Source organism: Trifolium pratense, linkage group LG1 (genome assembly GCF_020283565.1).
Source record: "Trifolium pratense cultivar HEN17-A07 linkage group LG1, ARS_RC_1.1, whole genome shotgun sequence".
Taxonomy (NCBI): domain Eukaryota; kingdom Viridiplantae; phylum Streptophyta; class Magnoliopsida; order Fabales; family Fabaceae; genus Trifolium; species Trifolium pratense.
This window is the reverse complement of record NC_060059.1, coordinates 41668624-41693196: the sequence shown is the minus strand read 5'-3', so window position 1 is coordinate 41693196 and position 24573 is coordinate 41668624. Positions and strand designations below refer to the sequence as shown.

Genomic DNA, 24573 nt, shown 5'->3' with positions numbered 1-24573 from the left:
TTTTTAAGCGTTGCGAATTTAAGGTTCTTTTTGGATATTTCAAAACGAGCAGAATGAAATGGAACAGAGTGAAGCGAAAGGAAGTAGAATGGAATATAGTTTCTAGTTTCTACATCCGTTGTTAGAATCATTAGCCTTTAGTGTCGATCAATGCACTAAATGTCATTGATTCCCTCTCATTAATGATGATCTCACGACTTCCAATTTCTCATCAATGGTTGTGGCTCTGCGCCAGGAGCCTACTACTTCATTCTTAATTATAAGCAAAAGTTTGCTTTCTAGATTCATTGAATAATTAATATATCTGGTTTATATTATAGACCAAATTCATCAGTTATTGAATGAATTTAAAAAGTTGACTTTTGTTTATAATTAAGGATGGAGGGAGTATATACGTATTTGTCAACTAAATTCAAGAGAGATGCTTAAAAAAATCTTGTGAAATTTGGTAAATTCAATATGGACCACTTGACACTTGATGTCCATGGTGGATCAGTCATGAATAACATTATAACTAATACGAATTTTACAAAATTTACCGTTGGATTGAAAGTTTATATCATATAGATCATCCATAAAAAAAATTAGAAAAATTGAAAATCATTTGATATGTTATTGAGACCCATCAAGATTTACGTTAAATAACATATCAAATGATTTTAAAAAAATTAAAAAATTTTAAAAAAATTAAAAAATTTATGGATGATCTATACAATATAAACTTTCAATCCAACAATGAATTTCATAAAATTCATATTCGATAGATCACTTGTCCACGGTGGACCACTTGTGAAGGTGGTCACCATAGCATTAGCCGTGAAATTTATAATCATCTTTATTCACCTCACTTTCCACACACCTTTTGAAGAAAAATATAATTTATCTTTCAATATAAAATTCTGGTTGTGGGAAAATATTGTGAACTAAATTATGGAGGAGAATTGTTTGGGAAAATTGTTTGAGTGTGATTTTTTTCTTTTGTGAATGGAACAATAGAAAATAAGTTGTTTTGATTTTATACTTTTGTTTTCAAATCATCGAACCAAGCTAGGCATAAGCAATTTTTTTATGAGCAATTTTGAGGGGAAAAAAAGTAAGTATGAGATGAAGAGTGAGAAATGGTTTCGAGCAACTATGGAGAAGTGATTGCTGCAGTGAAATTTTATTACAGTGAGTGAGTAGATGAGAAGAGAAGAGAGAAAAAGCCAACAGAGGAAGGAAATGTGCGGTACATCATAACATCTATGAAACATCAAATATCTAACAATGCATAACACTAATGCAGGGTGAGTGATATATTGCAATACCACTAAGGTGAGCCGGAAGGCGTACTATTAGAGTGGGTGAGCGCGCGTCTACTTTTCTTATGGCGGGTAGAGGGTTTCTTAGGTAACTGTCCATCCATGTTGGTACCAATACAATTTGTAGTGATTTTCATTGATTGATCGACCTGTGATATTCTCCTACGTACAAAATTAATGGACTTCACAAAGCTCTTCGATGCTTTTACGATCGGCCTACTCAACTGTTCATGGAATGGCTGTAATCACAACCAAGTGATTGAATGAGTGGAGGGCTTCGAAAGCACATGCAGGATGAACATGCCTAGTAGGATTAAAAAACGATACTGAGCCATCAATGACGGTGAGCCACCATGAATTTGTGAAACTACATGCATATTAGATTTTGTCCTTATAAATTTTTTGTAGAAGTTAATGATTTTTTGGGTCTTGTTGATTGGATTTATAGAATTTTATTGAAAAATTTCAGTCTTAACCCTACATTTATACCTTTCACCCCTATAAACTATTCAATTTTCCTATTTTATCTCTTTTATCATTTGACTTTACCCTAGAAAATGTCAAAATTATTCGGTACCTTCAGAAAAATTCTATAGTTTTCCGGCATACATAAATTACAAGAAACTTTTATTTAACATTTTTGGTTCATAGCTTTTTTTAACTCTGGTTTGTTCATATTTACCGGACCACTTAAACATTTAGTTCCCAATAAGCCTATCTGTCTTCTACCAAAATGACCTCAATCCCTTACCGGAGAAGATGAATGGATTATTTTACTTGGATTAGTATGTTTTTAATCATATCGGAGAAGATTCTTACTTGGATTGCTTTGGATTTTACAAGATGATATGAAAAGAATGTTTTACATTTTTACCAAGAAGAATGAAGAATTGGATGTTGAACTGAAAAGACATTTTGTGGTTGAGAAACGGGACTTGGATTCCTATTGAACTAAAGAGAAAGAGATGGGTGGATTTCGTAGGGGTGAGAAGGAAAATTTTCAATTTTATCTGATGTCTAAAGTAATTAATTCTTTATGATGTTGCTTGTTTTTCATGATATGAGCCATTCCTTACATCTCAATTTCTCAATGTGTTTGTTTTATGTTTATGCGCCACAAGAATAAAACTAGAAAAACTTCCACAAGAATCAGCAGATACAAGTATTACTTTTTCTTTGATGTCCAAAGTTACTTTCAACAATGTAATGCTTAACCATTAAATCATTTTATTTATTTGACATTGAAACTAACATTAACAATTCACTACTATTTTACAACGACAAATGAAATATGATGAGACATTGACATCAAGATAAAAGCTATCATTCCAATTGGGGCACTCCTAATGCACTGCTGTTGAAAGAGCTTCTTCATGCGTTGGATGATATATTGAAGTCTATTGGTACGTTAGGTTGAGTAGAACAAAACCGAGAAGAAGAAAAACTCAAAACCAAAAGTCTCAATTTTTGTGTTTTTCTTCCTTCCCGTTTTTTTCCACCCAGCCAAAACATGATGCTCGATGGCATCAATCAAATCTAAACACTTAGCTAAAGTGAACAAACCTAACAAAACCAACAGACAAAACAAATATATTCTAAACAATCAATTGATTAAATTGAACTAAAGAGTGTCAGATTACAAATTTTCAGCAACTGCACTGCAGTATCAGACAGGGATAACTGTAAAATTTATTCTCATCATACACATTAACCTTCAAACACAAATACAGAAAAAAACTAGTTAAAAATGAAATTCAGTAGCCTCAGACCGTCCTAGTACAAAATTTTCAACAAATGCAAAAACTTGCATTTCAGAACCATAATATAAAGTATGCATCATAGGCTACATTGTAAAACAACAATAAAACTTCAACAATCAATGACAGAAATAATAGTTGAAAAACAATAATTGTTAGAGGCATCAGATCTTCCTATTCAAATAATAATAGATTCATTACACTCAAATCAATGTTTGAGTGCTCAATGATTTGAAAGATTCATCATTTGGCCATCAGAATTAGTATAACATAAGAACACAAACAAATTTTAACTATTGATAAGCAAATTAATATTAACACTATAATGAACAAAACAACAATAATACTGCTCAGAAGTATAGCAAATAATCAGAATAAACATTCATATGTCCAGACATAATTGATGCAAACATCATCATAGCAGAATTATTAAAATTCCTTCACCAAACAATTAGTGAAAAACAATACATAAACCACGTGAAATTTAAACATTAAGCTAATAATTGAATTAAATCTCAGTAATTCCATAGATGGAAGTGGCAGACAATCAACATGGCATCATTTCAGTCCGCCCGTCTGCTTTTCTACATCATTGATTGATGAATCATACAAAAATCAATGTAACAGAGATAATTAAATTAAATTAAATAACATAAAAATAAATTAACTAATTAAGCTAATGCATAGGGTAAGGCATCAGATAATAAGCGGAGTTTTTTATAATCACAGAATAACATCAGTGTATAAGCATAAAAATAATTTTTAACATCATTTGCCAACCCTTTTAAAAACTAATGAAATTCAAACACAAAAACAAATCTAAATTTTAGAAGAAAAAAGTAAATTGCATCAGATAAAATTTTGTCCTCAATCTTATTGTCAGAATATCAATAAGCGTTTATAAAAAATCATCATTTGCGATTTACTTTTTAAATGCAAAATTTGAACAAAAATTAGGGTTTTTGATTGGGATTTCGGTAGATCCATTTGACCCATTGCAATTTTAGAAAATTTTTCGTGCAATGAGCTGGTAAGTCAACCGTTTTGGATCTGTGCATCAGTTATATCTTCATCGTCGTTGAAATTTAGACACAGATGAAGAGGGTAAACAGATGCACAAAATCGATAAATAATTGAATTTCATGAAAAACAAACACTAATTGGAGTAAACCCTATAAAAATGAAATTAAAGAGAATGAGAGAAAAAATGTTAGAAAAGAAAGGAATAGAGTGAAAATTGAGAGGTGAGGTGCTATGAGAAGATGAATTTTATGGGTGAAGGGAAAGGGTATAAATAAGGGGTGAGAGGAGATTAGGGTTTAGGGTTTGTCGAACGGCGCTTTTTTTGCGGAATTTCTCTGCCGTTTTATAAGCTTTGGCGTCGTTCCAACAAACCTGTACTAAACGTTGTCGTATCATTATTATTATTATTATTATTATTATTATTATTATTATTATTATTATTATTATTATTATTATTATTATTATTATTATTATTATTATTATTATTATTATTATTATTTCAAGATCCAATAGTTTTTTTTTCTACTAAAGATTCAATCCAAACAGTTTATTTGACCAATTGAGATTGACTATTGAATCCGATAAAAGTGACCAATATTATAAAATCATCTATCAAGGGATTAGTGGTTTTTTAGATTTTCACGTCAAATTTCGGAGAAATTTGAGAAAGCGGTTTTTTCGATTCCATAACACAAAACTTCGAAGTTTAGTCCCCATTTTAGATTTTTCTGAATTTTAGTCCCCGAACTCAATTTGATCAAATTTTTGCTGATGTGTCAAACTCATTATTGACGTGACAGTGTCCATGGTGACAAAACGTTTCCATGTCTTTAAATTTTTTACATCAAATATTTTAAAAGTATTAAACAATAAAATAATTAATTATTAATAATTTAAAAAAACAGTAAAATTAACAAAAAAAAGTAACATGAGTGTGATTATTTGTGTTTTTGATTTCTTAGGGTGTCATAATTTGGAACCATCGTTTGCTTTTCTGACTTTTTTGAGTAATTTGCTGATTTTTAGTTATATAATAATGTAAAAAACTTTATTTTAGTTATTATTATATAATGTAAAGAAGTTTATTTTATTGCTTTTTAATTATCATTAATTATTTTATTATTTTAATACTTTTAAAATATTTGATTTTAAAAAAAAAATTAATGACATGAAAATGTTTTGTCAACATGGAAACTGTCATGACATTAATGAGTTTGACACAGCAAAAATCTTACCAAATTGAGTTGGGGACTAAAAATAAAAAAATCTAAAATAGGGGATTAAAACTTCAGGTTTTTCAAAATAGGGGATCAAAAAGTTGACTTTTAAAACAAAGGATCAAAAGTTCAGATTTTTCAAAATAGGGGATCAAAAAGTGGACTTTTAAAATAAGGGATAAAAAATTCATGTTTTTCAAAATAGAGAGATCAAAAGTGCATTAAAACCAATAAAATATTTGGTTGAAAGTGTCAAAATTATAAATGTGTGATATTATTGAAATGGTCGGGGTTCGAATATCGAATTTTACGTTCCTCTACATTTAAATGTGAATCATGTCATTAGGCTACTTGAAAAAAAATATAGGGTAAATGATCATTTACCCCCCTGCAAAATAAGCAAATTTTCATTTACCCCCCTGCACAGATTTTTTTTCTGTTTACCCCCTTGCAAAAAATAGATTCCCTCATTTCGCCCCCTGGGTGTACAGCAGGACAAGTGACTATGCAAACCTGTTGACGTGGCTTGTACATGTGGAAAAAATCATTTATATTTATTTTTTAAATTCCACGTCAGATAATATTTTTTTTAAAAAAAAATAATTTTTTTCCTACAAAATAAAAAAAAAATCTGTTTTTTTTCCCCAAAATTTTTTTAAAAAATTCCTACAAAAAAAATTAATTTTTTTTTCATACAAATGATTTTAAAAAACTTTCCAACAAAAAAAAATTTCTTCCCAAAATTAAAAAAAAAATGAATTTTCTTATTTTTCTCCCAAAATAAAGATTTACTCCGAAATAAAGTTTATTTCCGAAATAAAAATTTTAAAGATTTAATTTCAAACTTTTTGAATTAAAAAAAACATAATCTTTATTTTTTAAAAACAAAACTTTATTTTTTGTTATTCTCTTTGAATTAAAAAAAATAGAAAAAGATTTTCAAAAAAAGTATAAAATAGAAAAACAAGTTTTATTGGTGTTTTCCTCTTCTATCAAAATCATTTGCCCTAAAACTAGAAAATTATAAAGAAGCAGAAGACAATATAATGATGTAGAAGATGATTTCGGCGATTGAAGAAGACGACGACAAATACAATCATGACGGTGGAAGCAAACGATTACGGCGAAGATTCTGTTTTTTTTAATTCAAAAAGATTTGAAAATAAATCTTTATTTTTGGAGTAAAATAAGAAAATTCATTTTTTATTTTATTTTAGGAAAAAAATACTCAATAATTTTGTACGAAAAAAAAAAGTTATTTCTGAGAAATTTTTTAAAAAATTTTGAAAGAAAAAAAAAAAAATTCGTTTTTTAAATTTTGTAGGAAAAATTTTTTTTAATTTTTTTTTGAAAAAAATATTATCTGACGTGGAATTTAAAAATAAATATAAATGATTTTTTTCCATGTGTACAAGTCACGTCAGCAAATTTGCACAGTCACTTGTCCTGCTGTACACCCAGGGGGCGAAATGAGAGAATCTATTTTTTGCAAGGGGGTAAACAGAAAAAAAATCTGTGCAGGGGGGTAAACGAAAATTTCCTTATTTTGCAGGGGGGTAAATGATCATTTACCCAAAAATATATAAAGAAAAAAAAAAGTTGATAATGTTTGACGTGTTTGTGAACTTTAACATTCTATTCTGTTTGACGACAAAGTCCTAAAATGCTGTAATATAAAATTCGTGCTAAACATTGAACCAAGGACCTCGAGAAATACTATTTTTGTCTTCAGCTATGATTTACTTCTATACAATATATGTACACAAATTTGTAGTGATTGAAAAAAAATATGAAAAATGGAAAGGAAAAAGTCCTAACTCTTTCCTACTACACCATATGCTCAACAACATCATGGTCCTTATTGATATCAGAGGGAGGCAAAAAACAATCCATTGACAAGCCACAAATGTTAAAATCAACTTCTTCAATCCTCCATGTCTCCTCAATTCTTCGCTTATGATTATGCGGTACACCATATCTATATAAAATGGCCACCGTCTTTCCACCATGTGCTATGTTAATACCATCTACGTATTTATAGTCCTCGATCATCGACTCAATGCTTGTTTCCCAAAACACAGAATCATTTCCTTTAGCTGGTTTCATTCTAACTAACTTGGTATCTTCGAATTTGACAAGTAACCCTGTGCGTTGGCTAAAGTATCCGAACACTGTGTGTCTAATAACTTCTGTGTGTGGCGTGTTTTGTGCTTGGAGGATGTCATATGCTGTCTCTAACTTGAGCAGAAAACAATCTTCTTTGTTAATGGTTTTCTCTCCTACACATACTGCATCTAGAAACAAGTTTGCTGTACACCTAGGGTCCAGTCCCTGATAATAACAGACACAAAATCAACAAAAAAATCTTTAACAACTTAAATGATAAATTCAAACTTTTGGTTGCACACTCAATTACTGGTTAACAAGGTGTGACAAACAGACAAGATCATGAACCAGATTATCCAAATGCACATACTCTTAATTCGAAATATAAACATATAACTGGATTCTAGATAGCATAGTTACAGACTAGCACCATTTCACTAAATAATTATTGGATAGAAGGAAAAATCAATATAAACAAGAAAATGTATATTGCTTTAGCACATTTGATATAAGGGTTTGATTTTCTACTATACCAGAACTCAAGTCACCCCTATCCTACTAAACATATCTCCTACGCAATGGTCAGTACTATATTTACCTACTAAACAAATTGCTAAGAGTTGTTATTGGGCAAGTAAAAATTTGGTATGAAAAACACAATCAGGTACAAGATTTTCCCCCTCAAAGAATAAGTTCCATTTTGGAAAACCAGACATACTGGATGATTACATCAATAGATTCCGTAAAAACACCTTTTGTACAATTCATCCCTGCCCTTTTGCATGTAATGTAATTATCATGGTTAGTACTTAGTAGTATATACTATGTCACAAATTTTCAATTTGTTAACTGTCAAAATTTCTGTACTTCTCTAATTATTTTTTACAATTGCATATATTTCTGATAACTAACGAACTAATAACCTCTTATATAAGCTACCAATGTCATTCTTAACCACTCATTAGAATAAACTAAAATTGGTACATGCATTTGGGTGTGCAAAGATTAAATAATAGTGTCTGTCTATTAGTACCTGAAAGAAGCGACGAAGAGGTCTTGGAGGACCTTTATTAGCATGACAAGGCTTAGAAGAAGACTGTGTCCACGCTACCTTCCCATTACTACCTGCACTAACCTTGAAACCAGCAACAACCAATTCAAAGTGCCACAAATCTGGATTCTTTTGCCACAACACAAAGCCTCCCACTTCAGCCCTCCCAATAGGATGAACACTATCATCTCCCTCACGCATCGCGGACCCAAACATCCTCACTTGTCCAACTGCATACATACTCTTCAGGGAATCCAATGCTCCCACTCCTCCCGTTGCAGCTATGTATTGCTGCACTATATACTTTGCACTAGAAGCTTCCTGCACATTTTTTCATTAAAATAACTTTTATTCAATTGTAACAACCATAAACAAGCTTAAACAAATAATTTCAATCATATTATATTACTATTATTAATCAAACTACCCATTTATCATTCCAACCAACTGAGATATGAAGTTATGAACATGGAATTACAATCACCACAATAACATCAAAGATTTAGAGTTGTTAGTAACAAAATAACAATAACAGGTTGCAACATTAGACCGCTTAAGTTTTAACCTTGCCAAATTGAACTCAATACATTCCTATAGTTGATCCGGTCTAATATCAACAGTTGGAAGAATCAATGGCTAAGAGTGTTAATCTTTCAATCAATCTCTCAGTCATTACATTAAATCCAACATATGATTGGTATTGGATTAGACCAGACCAAACTAGCTACAAAGGATCCAAGCTCCAACAGAATCTGATTCAAACCTAAACACAAAGCCTAGGACATGATTTTTTTTAAACCATGGTTGTGAATTGTAATCGTGATTGCAGTTACACACCAAACCTTTATATTGTGATAAAACGCAGTCAATGTGGACACAATTATAGTAACGGTGCTGTTGCAAAGACCACTGAAATTGTTATATTGCGGCCACAACTGCGGTTGTGGACCACAGTTTAAAAGGAGCACATGTCGCTACAATGTCTTATAGTTCATTTTTATCTACAATATAAATACTTCTTTTCTCTTTTGACGAGTAAAATATAAAATACTTAATACTACTTATTAGAAAAATTAAAAATCATCATAAATTCATTCTATAATAGCAATTCCAACTTGTTTGGTTCCGCGGTAAGTAGAGTTCATTTTGAGTAAATTAATTATGTACTATTGATTCTAGTAAAAATTGAGTTGAAAGTGATCTAAGATTCTTTTTTCTTTTTGGCTTTCACCACCAGTTTAATCTGGTTCGGGGGTCAGTTCCGACATCAAGTGGTTTTAGCTCCATCTCGATCGCACATGCGGGGATCGAACCATGATCCTCCCTACCAAGTTCAGCGCCAATCACCAACTGACGATTGGTTTAAAGTGATCTAAGATTCTAAGCTCAAACACATTGAACAATAAATTTTAGCTTAAAAGACAAACACGTCAAAATCAATTCTACACCTAGCAAATCAATTTTTGCTCCTCCAAAAAGTGAAATCAAACATACACTTAAAATTTGATCGTAATAATAACTACATTAAAATGAGATTCACATACACATGCAGAGAAAATCACTTAAATTAAATCACTTAATCAAAATTCATCAATTAAACAACAATAACTGAATCAATAAATACACACAAACACATCAAATTAATCAATGAAGAAATCAACAATTAACAATGCTTACGATATTAGAATCTTTGAGAGGACGAGTTAACGTATGATCACATTGAACCTGAAGAGGAATAAGCGGAGAACCAACAAGCTTAAGCAACGCAATGAATTCATTATTAGAAGCAGCAGAAAGATGCAAAGATTTATCGTTAGAAATTTGTGCTCTCATCAAAGCACGAAGATTCTGCCACCGATTCGAACCACTGCTTCCGATTCCAGTCCACATATCTTCCGGTATCGGAACTTCCAAAACCGTTTCCAATCCATCGATTTTATCAAAATTTGGACACAGTTTCCTCATAGGATTTGAGGAACTAATTTTCCGATTATGGTCTCTAATTTTTATTATGATTATGATTATGATGATTAAGTTTTGTTCCGATTAATTCGTAGATGCAATAGCTAGATACTATGGAGAATGAAGGGAATTTTGATGAATGTGAATTTGATTTGATTTGATTTGCGTTTTTTGGTTTTGAAGGCGTTATTTGCGGGAAGGTTAAATTGGGTGTGACGTGTTTGTGGTGACGGAATTAACGGCATATCGTTTTCCCTTTATGTTATTGTTAGGGATTGCCAGCCGTTTCTTTTTTAACGGAAATCTAGCGTGTGTCCATATAGGACTCATGAGTTTTTCATGGGCCTTAGTTGGTTTGGCTTATTGTTTTTGGAAGCGGGAGTTATGGACGATCGAATGAAAAAATTGAAACATCAATACAATCCATAGGGAGCATCACAGTTCGATTTATAGGAGGGGCTAAAACCACTTGATACATAACTGATCCTCGAACCGGATTAAACTAATGGTGAAAGAAAAAAAAATTGAGGATGATTGTGTTACATGTGTGTAAAGTATGAACTTTTTTCTTTTGAATTTTTCTCTCTTTCAAATCGTTTAGTAATTAAACTTAACAAGAAGAATCAGTATGTTCAAACCTCAGTCTCAAAATAAAGGAAAACAATATGCCATTTTAGTAAAGTATACCTCAAAATGGGATGAATCAATAAAACTCAAAAAATTGAAATTGGAGGGGACCAAAAGTTTTATTTCTCTTTTTGGTGGTCAACTAAGTTATTTATTTTGAGACGGAGGGAATATATAATTAGTTCAATAAAAAAAATATCAATTTTATCTTAAACTAACCTTAAAAATCTCGGTTTAGCCTAATATTAATCGGTAAAAAAGTTCAATTTTCTCTTAAACTAATCCCTAAAAATATCAAAAAAATTTGCTAGAGTCCGAGCAACCAGACTTGTTGGGTCTTGGCTCCGCCCATGGTAGTACTTATGACTGAGATACTATCATTTGAGCAAAAATAAAATGAACACTAATTGATACTCCATCAACACCTCATCAAATTAGTACTTAAGACTTAATCAAATAAGTATTGGCATCATCAATCTCTTCTTTCTTGCTCAATCTCTTCTTCTTCTTCTTCTTCTTCTGTGGACCAAACTACTTCCATTTCTCAGGTTTAGTTTAAATCACACTTACTTTTTTCACACCCTGCATTTATCATTGTTTCTTGCATGAACAGTTTCATTCCTGAATAAAAAACCATTCTTTTAATGTGAATTTCTAACCTTTTTATTTAAACATGATGACCCAGATGCAGGTAGTTTGTTGTTGTACTCAAAAGCTTATTGGGTCACTGAATCTGTTATTGCTTGGAATGTTGATGTTCAAAATGGGTTTTGTTACTTACTTTCCACCAAAGATGAAAGATGCTTCTTTAACCATTTCAAATTCTCAAATTCAAGGTTCTATTTTCTAACCTTCTGCTTTATTTTGGTTTTCTGATTGATATAGCATTAGACACTTCAGATTGTACTGTGTTTGACACCACGCCAACACAAATACTTATCATGATAAACATCTTATTTGCAGTTTATAGCACAAACACTTATCATGATAAGCGCTTATGTATAAGCTTACATAAGCTATTTCTATAGTTTTTTTTTTTTTTTATATGCTATAAGCTGTTAGCTGTTTTCATAAGTTCAAATAAGACAATCCAAACAGTCTCACAAAACTTATGCCAGCAGATAAACTCAAATAAGTCAATCCAAACAGAACCTTAATCACTTTCATTTTCTTAAATTATTAATCGTGTGTGTCAGTGATTCATAATTTCTGTTCATTATTCAACTTAAATGTCTAAAATTGAATCTATCCATTGGGATGCTCTAACATATCCAAATAGAGCAAGGATACATTTAGCAGCTATGAATTCAAGCGAACGACTTAAGGTCACGATAAACTTAAATGCCTTCGATGAGGGCATATACACCCCGTTCACTTTAAAAAGAAGATTGTTTTCCTCTCTTAGATGAACTGTCTACAATGAAGTAGTACCTATGATTCTATGAATGATTGGGTGTGTCGTAGTATTTGTCAAATAACCGATTATCCCAAAAGTTTAAGCTATTAGGATAGAGCTCAGCTACATCAATGGTTTTATATTATTTCTAACACGCCCCCTCACGCAAGAGCCCACTTGGGCTTGAAGCGTGGATAATGCATAGACCCACCTATCATATGCTTAAATTCTATTTTTTAATTAGAAAGTGAGGAGAGCGGGGATCGAACTCTAAACCACTTAGTCATAGAGGCTCTGATACCATGTCAAATAACCGATTATCCCAAAAGCTTAAGCTATTAGGATAGAGCTACATCAATGGTTTTATATTATTTCTAACAGTGTTCAACCTGCGTTAGATTGAGACACTCGTACGACATGTGTCGGACAATTTAAACATGTACAAAGAAAATTCTATTTTTCTTTTACTTTGATATTTCTTGGACCAGTGTTTGACCGTAAGACACTTATAGGATATGTGTCGAACAAGTGTCCCAAACTAAATTATTTTTACTTTGCTTCTAATCTCCTTAGATGTGTCGAAACAACAATGATGATCGATGAGAGATTAAAGACAATACATTTTTATTACAATATTTTGAGCTTTTTCAATAGTATATAGATAAAAAAAAAGTCTAGTATTTTAAAACTTTTTTAATGAGATAACTTGCTCAACTTAATGTACCAAAAATATAAATTTGCTCAACTCATATGTACATGTATATATTTTGGTTCTTAATATAATTTTTTTAGACATATGTAGCGGTGTCGATGTCTTATAATTTTTTATATTACCAATGTCGATGTGTCTGTGTCGTGTCAGATAGCCGTGTCGGAGTAGTACTCTTGTAAATAAACACGGCCGATACAAAATAACTACACAATTATTTGATTAAACATAACAATTGTTCAATGAAGTGTACTAGTATTATTCAACAAATTAGCTACGTAAATAAATATTGTTCCAAATAACAATGCAATTTATTGCACAACACAGAAATCAAAGTGAAAATAACAGTGCAGAAGTAGTTTAACATGGAGAGCCTTCATAGAGTAGTACCAGACATCTTAATTATACTAGCACCCAAAAAAAATTACTACTTAAAAAACACTAGTGAATTATGTTAAATAAAAAAAGAAAAATACAAAGAAACTTTGGGGAAACTAGATCAAAACCCAAAGTGTGTGATAATCTTTTTGCCTCGTTAAAAACCTTACCAAAAAGAATCCAATAGGGTAAATTCTTGATGAAGGGAAAAAGAGTGCATAGATAATTCCTTCACTTATTGAAATTTTGAAAAGGACATAGAGCGACTTAGAAAAGAAAAGATATTAATTCACCAACACGGCAACGCCATCACCAATTATTCCACCTGCTTTCTGCTGCGCATTCAAATAAGAAAAAAGTAAGAACAAGGCTATGATATGTTACAGTAAAGTACTATCATTATAGAAGCCTCGAGGCAGGGGTGGAAAACTTACCTATTTAATTTGACACTGAAGGCTGTGATCCTTGGTTAGTGATCATCTCATCACACTCCACGAAAACGAGTTGCATCTTTTTATCAACGCGTGATTTATCAACCAGTGACTGTGTTTCTTTCCCAAATTCTTTTAGCATTGTACGTAATTTTATTATTCGAATATCCTTCAAATGCTCCAACCCAGTGGGAACTTTCAACTTTATGCAGGACCGGACTTCAAATTCCTGGAGTTTAGGCATCGCTCCTTCTATAACATCCAACTCTTCCAGCATCTCCAAATTCCAGAATCTTAGCACTTTAAGTTCTTGAAAGCCTGAGGCACAAACCATCCTTTTCTCTATATAAGAGTCGGCATAAAAACACAATGACTTAAGCTTGGGCATGAGCTGCAACTCTGGCATAGGATCAACTGATAGTTTTGAAGCTGACAAAGTGAGATCAGTGAGATTTTTCGGAAGGAGTCTCACATGAAATGTGTCCTCTAATTGGCCAAACAACCGGAGGGATGAGAGCTTCTCCAGCTTTAACATATCAGTCAATATAAGTTTTTCAGGATCACCAATTTCATCCACCGATTTAAGTGTCAGTGAATGAAGTTGTTCAAGCTGCACAATCTTCTGTGCAAGTGTTTTTTGCAACTCTTGTTCTGATCCATTCAACTGGAAAGCTAATTTTAATTTTTGAAGGCTCTTCAGATTTTGAAGGTAACCAAGAAGAGGGTAATTCCCATACAAGAACACACCCCATAGTGTGTGCAGAGTTTCTTCAACATTTCCCCTCGGTTTGCCCTCAAGTTTACTTCGAAAATTTTGAGGCAGATATAATTTCTTCAGTTTCTTCAATTTCCAGATTGAGCTTGGGATGTAATTGATACATGTATGCTTTAAATCCAGTGTTTCCAGCTCCAGAAGTTTGCATATGCATAGGGGTAACTCCTCCAAGTAAGTCCATCTGATGCTAAGATACTTGAGATTATTGAGCTTACTTAAAGTCTCAGGCAACTGTGGTCTGAATATGCATTCAAGATCAAGAACTCTGGTCTTTAGGAACTGCTCACTTTCAATGCCTGATGAAAGGATATTCCCTACACGTTTTCCTGGTTCACTTCCCTCTCGCTTGTCAAAGAAAAGAACAGACACAGGGATTCCTTTATTTCTGAATGCTTGTGTGGAATTTGCATCAAGACCATGATCATCAAAATTATAGGCAAACCGTTGATCTAAATGCGTATCAAAATACTGACTGTGGTTTGTTCTGTTGTTACTTTGCAATATGATTTCTCTGAGCATACTTGGCAAACAACATGTCTTAATCTTGCCATTGGACTTTAGTGCAACAACTTGAATCATGCTGCGATCTCTCAAGTCTTCCAGGTAACTTTCTGCAGTGTCTTCGGGTGTCTTTTGGTTGTTCTGTTCCACCAATCCTTCTCCAACCCATAGATTGATTAATCTCCTTGCTGAGATTTCATAGTCTAATGGGAATTTTGTAAAGTAATAGAGACAGTTCCTCATACTTTCACTCAATGTTTCCCTGTTATTTTCCCAAGTTGTCAGCCAATGTGTTTTGTAACGGCCGTGATTGAATTGTTCAAACACCCACAAAAAGCTCTTTTGAGCTATGCCCTTTGCTGATATGGCAAACCCAAGAGATAAGATTGCTAATGGCAAGCCGCCACATTTTCCCACAACCTTCTTTGCAAAAGTTTCCATTTCTGTTAGTTCTGACTTTTTGTCGGGTTCTTGTTTTTCAATGGCAGCCACCTTCTGAAACAATGACCAACTCTCTTCCTTCGTTAGCAGTGGAATGTGGTGAACGGTGCTTCTACTGTCGACATGCAAAGCAACTTCTTTAAAGCATGTTGTCACCACCATCCTGCTCCCTCTTTGCCATTCAGATACACATAATTTTTTATATAGGTCATCAAAATCATTCTTTTGTGAGACATTATCTAGAACAACAAGGCAGTCCATATCTTTCAAGTGACCAGATACCTGTTTCACAGTCAATGTTTGGTCTTTAGTCCCGTCGTTTTTCATGAGCAGAACTTTTGTTCTTTTGTTTGCTCCTGCAATTACTGTTATCCAGACACGGGTAGGGAAGCGCTCGACTATAACTTTGTTATAATAAACTGTCTTTGCCAGAATTGTCTTCCCGACACCTTTCATTCCCATGATGCAAATTTTTGAAGCATTATCATCACTTGCTTTCAGATTAAAGACCAAATCTTGTTCTTTGAAAATAAGAGGAAGACTAAGATTCACTACTTTGGTTGACTCCGGTTTTTTGATGATGCAAGTTTTTGTCAAATGCTGAAGAAGATCAATTGCATTTTTCATCACAATTTGATTGAGCTCAGTGTCATTCACAAACTGTACTACTTTTTCCCCCAGCTCCTTAACAATGGCCGTTAGTTGGTTTAGACAAGCGTTACTCCCTGCCGTGGCTTCTGCTTTCTCAAGCTGATTATGCATTTTGTTCAATGCATCACACATTGAGTTCATTTCATCTACTAGCCCTGAGCTTGTTTCCAGATATCTCAGCTTTCTTTTAATGTCTGATGTGAATTCCGTGTCCCCTGCAATAGAGGAGAAGGTTGACTTTTCTGCAGCTCTATCAATGAAAGTTAAGTTGTACTTGAGCAGTATATTAAACTCTGTGACAATGAGCTTCATCTTCTCTTTGAATGGATTTGTAACCAATGGAATTTTCTTGAATTTCGTCAATATGCCGAAAAAAGTTTGAAACCACCATAAGTAGTTTTCAAGGTGGATCTCAGCATCTTTAATTATTTCTTCCGCTACTGTTCTCCAGCACTTTTCTGTTTCAGTTTCTAACTGAAGCTGATTCAAGTCCTTGAGCAAAGCATGCAGTGGAAGCAGGAGATATATAGTTCGTCTCTCTTCCATGCACGAAAATAGGTCCATCTTCATGCTCGTCTCGATCAAATCATCAAAACTTTTACAAGTCTTTTTCTGCTCTTGGTTTTGGTCTTGGTCTTCTACAAGGTTATGGAGCTCTCCTGCTTTTGATTTATGCCCCTCTTCGGTTGTATATTGATCCAGAAGACTTCTAGCCTTAGATCTTGATTCCTCCATAGACATATGAATGCCTTTGGCCTGTTTATCTTTCTTTTCAAAATGAGTTGTCAGCTTATTTCTGACATTATCTATTTGTTTGTGAAGAACATCATCTTTGGGGGCCATCCATCCGGGGGTCATCCATCCAAATATATAGGTAATTTGACCCCAAATCGACTTTAGTGGGGTCATCCATCCGGGGGTCATCCATCCAAATATATAGGTAATATGACCCCATATATAGGTAATATGACCCCAAATCGACATTGGTCTTTGTTTGTCGTACTCTCTGCAACAGCTGCGTGCTTTATTAACAACTTGTTTTGTTGATTTTACCCAATCATCCTCATCTTTATTTAGGTGAAGATGAATTTGAGATAGGTCTTCTATATCCCAGAAAGAACGGACTCGTGACTCTACTTCTTCCTGTTTCTTCCTAAGTTGGTGATGATCCTCTAACAGAGCTTCTAGTAACTTTGATTTTCTCTTTACCCATTTAACTCTATCTTTATATTCAGTAAGTAGATTATCAACCCTTAGACAAACAACAAAACAAGACACTACTAGTAATCCTATTATAACCCATGAAAATGACAACAACAAAAATAAAACCAATGAAAGAAACTCACTGTTTTTTTTTTGATAAAAAAGAAACTCAATGATTGTCATGTTGTCATACCCCTCATTTGTGAAAAACTGACTTTCTGCAGACAGCATAGTATTGTAGTAGTAGTTTGGTAAAAGGGGTACATTTAGAATGGACCAATTCATGTATTTGTTCATGATGGACAAATTGTGAGAAATGTTGGATTAAGTAAACTCATGGATCTTATAATGTACTATCTGTGTCATATAATATTCTCTATTATTTTTATCTCTTCAATATTTGTTTTCTCTCATCTTTTTCCAGCAACATCAATGAAATTGAAAGGGTTTGGAAGGTTAATAGCGAAGAAGAAAATGGATGGAAAAAATGGATGAATCTACCTACCATTTCATGGATATTGGATGACAAGTTATTAAAGGTTTGAGGTAAAGTTGAAGGAATCCATGACAATGAATTGATGGAGGAGGTTTTGATGAAAGGTTTGAAGTAAAATCTTAATTCTTGTGCTTTTGTAAAAGAGTTATTATTCTTGTGCTATAGTAAAAGAGTTACTATGCTACTGGCATCCATAACGACTAGGTAAACCAAAACCATAACACTTGCCATTAAATTATGTTTTGATGTACTAGTAACATGTTTAATGAATCTTTCATTAGAAATGATTTGTTTTCAGATTTCCAGATTAACATAACATTGACCCAAGTCCCAACAACAGACCAGCACAATTTTTATTGGAGAAGATATCGAAAGTCTTTCTTTAGAAACATATGCATCCATGTGAAGTCGTTATTTAAGTTTCTCTAACTTTACCAACTTTTGAAACAAAGAAGACCTTTTCATTTTTGCTAAACTATTCTTTAACTAATTTGATGATTTTATTTGATCTAATGATTTTTTAAGACAACTGTTATAGTGTTATTATATTTTCTTAATTAATGCCCCGAATCACTAATTAATATTTTTCCTTTCAAATTTGATAGTTTATTCTCATTGACAAAATGTGATGATACCCATTATAGTCAACTTTACATCACATCAAAGCATCACACCCACTTCCACGCCATCACTATCGCTACATATATTACAAAATAGCACCAATAAACTATACTTAAAACAATTGTTAGTTGGTTCAGTGGTGATTGGCGCTGAACTTGGTAGGAAGGACTACGGTTCGATCCCCACAACTGCGATCGGGAGGTGACTGAAATCACTTGATGTTAGAACTGACCCCCGAACCAGATTAAGTTGGTGGTAAAAGCAAAAAAATAAAATAAAATTGAGCTATATCTAGAATATAGATTGATCATCCCTTGACTTTCTTCATATAAGGAACACTATTGAATCCTTTTTGGATCAAGGCAAATTCCAAAAAAATGACCAGCTAGCAGTCTCACTCCTTAGTCCTTACATCATGGGTATAGTTGAGTTAGTCCAAGTGCTCCTTCAGAGGAGAAAAGATGCCCTCAATTGTAAAAATTCCTGGAGGGGGGGTAGTGTGCATGTGCAACCATTAAAACAACATTTTTTTATGTTTTTTATTTATCTATCAAGTGATCATTTTTTTTCTTCTATATTTCTACTTATTTTTCACAAATAAACTTATTTGGAGTAGCAAGTTTATACCATTAATTAGAGTAATTAAAGAGTTTTAACATTGATGCATACACAAACCAGAAATCAAACCAAACACCTTGCTTAATATAAAAGAGATTCACATTATCTCGTCTAAGCGCTCTTGGATAATAGGGGATCTTCTTATAGATCGATATCGAGAAGACATCCTCCACAAACACACTACAAGGACTGCTTGAAGCAACAACGAATCATCACCTCCTGAAATATACCCTGGTGATTCTTACACATCATTTGAATCGGTACAATGAATCAACAAAAGACAAAATATATAGCTAAACAAGGCTAATTAAAGAGTAATTAAACAACAGTAGATAAACTTATTGAAATGCAAGAAAGAAGAACACATGATCTAGAACTACATTCACTTCCTTATCAACTTTGCTCTACCAAACCCCTTTGAGATTTGAAGTTTATCTGTGATACCAAGATGTGCCATAAGAAGCCATACATGTGTTAATAGTTCTCCACCATGCCTTAGGTGCTGAGCATGATAAAGTGCCTTACAATTGCTAGCAGCATAAGCTAGCATTTCAACCCAAACTTGAGTTATAAACTTCCACATCTTTTTTGTCTCCCATTCTTCATCATCATTTCTCATCTCCCTTACATTTTTAGCCAACCTACATGCATCAAATAGGACAGATTTGCTTCTATCACCTTTCACCGTCGAAGGAAGAACTTTTTTAACATGTTTGCATACTCTGTGTAGAATTTGAGATACTTGATTCTCATTTTGTATAGAACGTCTATCCCTTACAAATTCAGTTGCCTCAGCACAAGTGTCTTGGAATCTTATCTCACCAATCCCATTAGGCAACATTGATGGTCTCATAACAAGAAGATATAACATATACTCTGATAACCATTTGCTTGTTTCTCTATAACTCCTCCCATTTTCCAAAACTTCTTCATCTGCTACAGAATTATAACATAGATTTGTTGCAATATGCCATAAAAGAATGCTTTGATCAAACTCTACCTCCACACTCCAGCTTATTGTCTCTATCTTTTTTCCCAATTGTAATCCTTCCAAAACTTTGTTGCCCCAATTGTAATAAAATCTTGTGTTATTTATTTCCACATTTGTTTTATTCACAAAGTGTTCAAAGATTATTTCCTTCAGATCATCTGTTAATAAATAGAAAGAAACATAAAAGTTAACTAGTTAGTTAGAGAATCAACAAACTAACTACCTACTAACATGTTAAGAAGATAACAAACTTTTTATATTTCGATTACCCGTCACGGACACGGTGTTTGTATTTGTGTGCTTGTACTTCTCATAGGACAGCCAAGCACCTGTGATCATTGTAGCAAGACCAGTCTTTGCTGCATTGGTTTTGAATGTTTTCCCACAATTGAAACCACACATGCCAGGTTCGCTGTATCTTTCTTTTTTAGCTCTCAATAAGCAAAAGCTTATGAGGTTGAATTGACCAATGCTGCATGACCACCTTTTCTTACATTTCACATATTGAATTAATGAAATGATCTTACAAGTCACCTTATTTTTGTGCATAGTCAACCACATCATTGTCCAGTCAGAAAACAACATTGAAATTACTGAATACATGTCAAAGACTATAGCTCCAAGAAGCAACACACCTGTGATCACCACATCAATTCTAGGATATTGATTCTCCTTAATGAAAAAGAAAACACATACAATAATACTACAAGATAGAGTGGCAAAACGTAGAAAACAACCAATGAAAGAATAAACAATAGGAGCCTTTGTGTAGAACACATCATACATAAAACCAAGCTCAATTTCCATCACTTCAAACCCTCGCTTTCCATTTCCACTAAGTAAAGAAGATCTGCTTTCTGAAACATCTTGAAAACTCAAGATGAGATCTGCAAACAGAAGCTTAGAAATCTTCAACAATCTGTTTGCAGTTCTTACAGTTACTGCAGGACCATATGTGTAATGATCAACAGCAGCAGCAGCATCATCACTAGTTGATGGAGATTGAATTAGGAATTCTACATTAACTCTATACCCTTCATAAGAAGCTGAATTGTATGTTTCCATGTATCTTGCATAATTAGGACCTGGATCAGGATCAGGAAACAAAGACTCTTTGAATTGTTGGCTACTTGCACGCCACAAAACCCAAATTCTCTCACCAATTTTGATAAAACCAGCAATGAATATCAGTATTGCCAAAGAGTTAAGATCGGTATATGTCCGTGATCTCAGAAAGATTAAAATTGCAGCCACAACTTGGCCAATATAAGTAACCAAACGCCTACTCCAAAGTGCATTGTCTTCCATTGAGTAAGCAGTAATAGTATCTTGGCCACCAAGGTGAAGGAGAAGAATTGGACCCCACAAAGCAACAATGGCATGCTCTGGTTCAACACAATGACTTTTATTTGAAAGAACACCAAGTGAGGTTGTTGCTAACCAATCTGCAAACAAGTAGGCAGACCATAGTATGATTCTAAGGTAGATGTTTGTCCAGGACTGTCTTTTAGCTCCAAACAGTATGAGAATGCATTGTATGCTGAGGCTGAACAAAACCATTAAACGAAGCTCTCCATTATCCAAAAAGTACTGAAAACCTTTTGAAATATTCTGAATCACGCCACTTCTCGGCGCGAGAGCTAACCTGCTAAGAACTGGAACCAAACAACCATAATTGAAAAATTTGTACAACATGTAAGAAAAGGCAAAAGGGTAAAGAAATTGTAGTCTTACTTGGAACCGACATCCTTGTATATCTTCAATTTGCAGTTCTAACTTCCAAGTACCTCTCAAGATTTACTTGAGCTGCTTAAGAGCATGCAAATTAAAGAATAAAAAGTGTTTTCATCAATAAATTGATGATTAACTTTGATCTTGTTGTATTGAGTTTTTATTTTTTAAAAGAATTGAGAAAATTATTATTAATGAAATGAGTTGAATTTAATTAAATTTTGAGTTATTTTAATTAAGCAATTTGGACTAAATTTATGAAATTCACAATCTCATCGGCATGTCAACACAATATTTTACTCTTAAGAAATCTCTATACACCTTCCATAGGAGATGCTTTAATTCTCATGAAATTAAATACAAAATGTATTGCATTTACACTAACACTCTCTTATTTGTTTTATCAGAAAAAATGTATTGCATTTATACTAAACACACTTTTTGAACACAAGTCGGACTAATATAGTGACCATCTACTATTTATATTTTTTAACAATATATTATGCTTATCGATTTTCATGCATAGCCTTTTTGTTTTCTATTCTGATAGGGTGTCATATTTTTGTTGGGTGGGATGTTTTTAGATATCAGGTCTCTTTTTTCATAACCAATAACATGTAAAATTGTTTTTATATCTTCTCATGCAACTTATCTCTCACACTTTAAATGAGCAATGTATTTTACAGCAGTTTCGAATCAGCCCTCATTTGTGCAATGCTCCTAAAATCATTACTGTTATTTGGAAGACAACGCAAATTTTTTGGGTGACGGTCGATACAGATAATTCAGTGACTAGCTCTGTCCCTCAAAATTTTAGAATTTTTTAATATAAGATGAATTATTTATGAACTTTTAAGTGCAAAAAACTTAAACATTCATATTTAATTCATCACTTAAAAAAATTTAAACTTTTGTAAGAAATATTTTTATAATGTACTAGTCATGAGTGCGAAAAAAAAACTTAAAATTTTGAATGATATAAATAATTCTACTAAAAACAGAGACCAAAAATAGTGACAGGAAATATTTGAGGGATCAGAAGTTGCTGAAATTTTTTATAGACTAAATACAAAATTTTAGATATTTATAGAGACCAAAAATATATATAACATTTTAATTTTTACTGCAAAAAAGAGTTTAAGTCTTACCAGTTCGATTGGAGTTTAATGAATGGAATAAATTTTTTTGAATGGCAAATTGTTTGTTAGTATATTATAATGTTATGTTAGTTTTTTCTTGCCAAGACTTGAATCTTAGACCTTCAACTCTTTAACTCTTAGTTCAAATGTACTCATCCCACCTCAATGAATGGAATCACTAATAAACCAATTTTAAAGTGATGGGGACTAAAAACCAAAACTGAAAATTAATTGGCACTAAAAAAAAGTGATTTTTCATGTCATTAATACAACATGTACAATTAGCTCCAATTATTACTTTAGAAACCCATAGAAGAATTACACATTGTTTGAAAACCTTCCCGTGATAATTTTATGAAGTTTAATATTGACGGTTAACCATTGATAGATCAACTTGTGGTGGATTAATTAATGGATTACATTACAATCTATGAAACTTTATTATCATCTATGTCGAGCTCTGGAGTGTCGAATTGAATTGGAGCTTGCCAAAAATTTATCTATCCACTCTTTTTTTTAGTGTAGTAAGTAACATAACATTTTGACGATTGCTCTTTGTGCTCCAAATTTTCAAAATTACCTCTACAAGTATTTACTAGCAGATAAAACCCGGTGTCACTTTACCGGGAGATAACTCCTGGTTGGCCTGGGATTGGAATATTTTATATTAATAACTTTTTCGATAGGTGTTAAAATTCACACCTACCGGAAGATAGAACCTGGTACGATGCAATGCAGTTTTCAAAATGCAAAAACACAAAAATAACAATTGAAGAGCAGATTGATGAAAGGATTATCCAATGAAACACAAAATTCTTGTAAAAAGTGTTGCTTTGGAAGGGGTTACAAAGGTTGGTTGTTGAAGAATATGTGTTTAGAACAAGCTAGGTTTATTTTATGCATACATACCTACCATATTTTATCATGTCACCATAGCGAACAATTTCTAAATACCGATAGGTGTAAAAATAATAAGACATTAGAGGGGGTTCATTTCAGCCTACCAGATCAAATCTCCTAATAAAGGGCCACCAGGTTCTATCTCCCCATAAATACTTTTAGGGGTGATTTTAGAAAATTTGAGAGGGTCCTCAGCAATCGTCTAACATTTTCTTATGATAATTTCTCATCCGATCCCTCGTGATTCTTTTATACCTCTTGGATTTCCATTTTTGCCCTAGTGTAAAAAATTCGGTTTCCATTAACCGGATTTTTTTTGCCTTGAAAAAAAAAATCGGTTTCTATTAACCGAATTTTTCCTGAATTTGTACTAAAAAAATTCGGTTTCTGTGAACTGAATTTTTCTACAAAGGCAAAATTGAAATTTCAGAGGTAGAAAAGAATCACGGGTCGGAAGAGAATTTATCTTTTCTTATTGATTGTACTATGACCATTTCAATGGGCCAATTACTAAAACCACCAAACCCTACTCTCAAGCCCAAAACCCA

General features: G+C 32.9%; 2 protein-coding genes and 4 non-coding genes across 6 annotated transcripts; all 6 read right to left on the bottom strand.

The window, feature by feature from the left end:
• Positions 1–2925: 2925 nt before the first annotated feature.
• Positions 2926–3011, bottom strand: LOC123903394. The gene has a single exon (XR_006807970.1). It is a non-coding gene; the product is annotated as a small nucleolar RNA R38 (small nucleolar RNA).
• Positions 3012–3061: 50 nt separating this feature from the next.
• Positions 3062–3145, bottom strand: LOC123903422. The gene has a single exon (XR_006807996.1). It is a non-coding gene; the product is annotated as a small nucleolar RNA snoR20a (small nucleolar RNA).
• A 74-nt stretch (positions 3146–3219) lies between these two features.
• LOC123903421 lies at positions 3220–3301 on the bottom strand. Its single transcript, XR_006807995.1, has one exon. It is a non-coding gene; the product is annotated as a small nucleolar RNA snoR64a (small nucleolar RNA).
• Positions 3302–3747: 446 nt separating this feature from the next.
• On the bottom strand, positions 3748–3838 carry LOC123903395. The gene has a single exon (XR_006807971.1). It is a non-coding gene; the product is annotated as a small nucleolar RNA R16 (small nucleolar RNA).
• Positions 3839–6952: 3114 nt separating this feature from the next.
• On the bottom strand, positions 6953–10628 carry LOC123886303. Its single transcript, XM_045935634.1, has 3 exons — positions 10133–10628; positions 8438–8776; positions 6953–7629 (listed from the first exon to the last, which is right to left on the bottom strand). The coding sequence occupies exons 1-3, from the start codon at positions 10418–10420 to the stop codon at positions 7126–7128; spliced, it is 1131 nt and encodes a 376-aa protein (XP_045791590.1). The 5' UTR covers positions 10421–10628; the 3' UTR covers positions 6953–7125.
• Positions 10629–19410: 8782 nt separating this feature from the next.
• LOC123886296 lies at positions 19411–21994 on the bottom strand. The gene is made up of 2 exons (XM_045935628.1): positions 20525–21994; positions 19411–20413 (listed from the first exon to the last, which is right to left on the bottom strand). Exons 1-2 carry the CDS (start codon positions 21948–21950, stop codon positions 19647–19649), a joined length of 2193 nt encoding a protein of 730 aa, XP_045791584.1. The 5' UTR covers positions 21951–21994; the 3' UTR covers positions 19411–19646.
• Between the last annotated feature and the right edge of the window lie 2579 nt (positions 21995–24573).

Coding starts and splice junctions, on each gene's coding strand:
- LOC123886303 (XM_045935634.1), bottom strand. CDS start 10,420: ATGAGGAAACTGTGTCCAAATTTTGATAAAATCGATGGATTGGAAACG. Junction 8,777..10,132: donor CTCTCAAAGATTCTAATATC/GTAAGCATTGTT, acceptor AAAAATGTGCAG/GAAGCTTCTAGTGCAAAGTA. Junction 7,630..8,437: donor CTCTTCGTCGCTTCTTTCAG/GTACTAATAGAC, acceptor TGTTATTATCAG/GGACTGGACCCTAGGTGTAC.
- LOC123886296 (XM_045935628.1), bottom strand. CDS start 21,950: ATGTTGTACAAATTTTTCAATTATGGTTGTTTGGTTCCAGTTCTTAGC. Junction 20,414..20,524: donor AAACACCGTGTCCGTGACGG/GTAATCGAAATA, acceptor ATTTATTAACAG/ATGATCTGAAGGAAATAATC.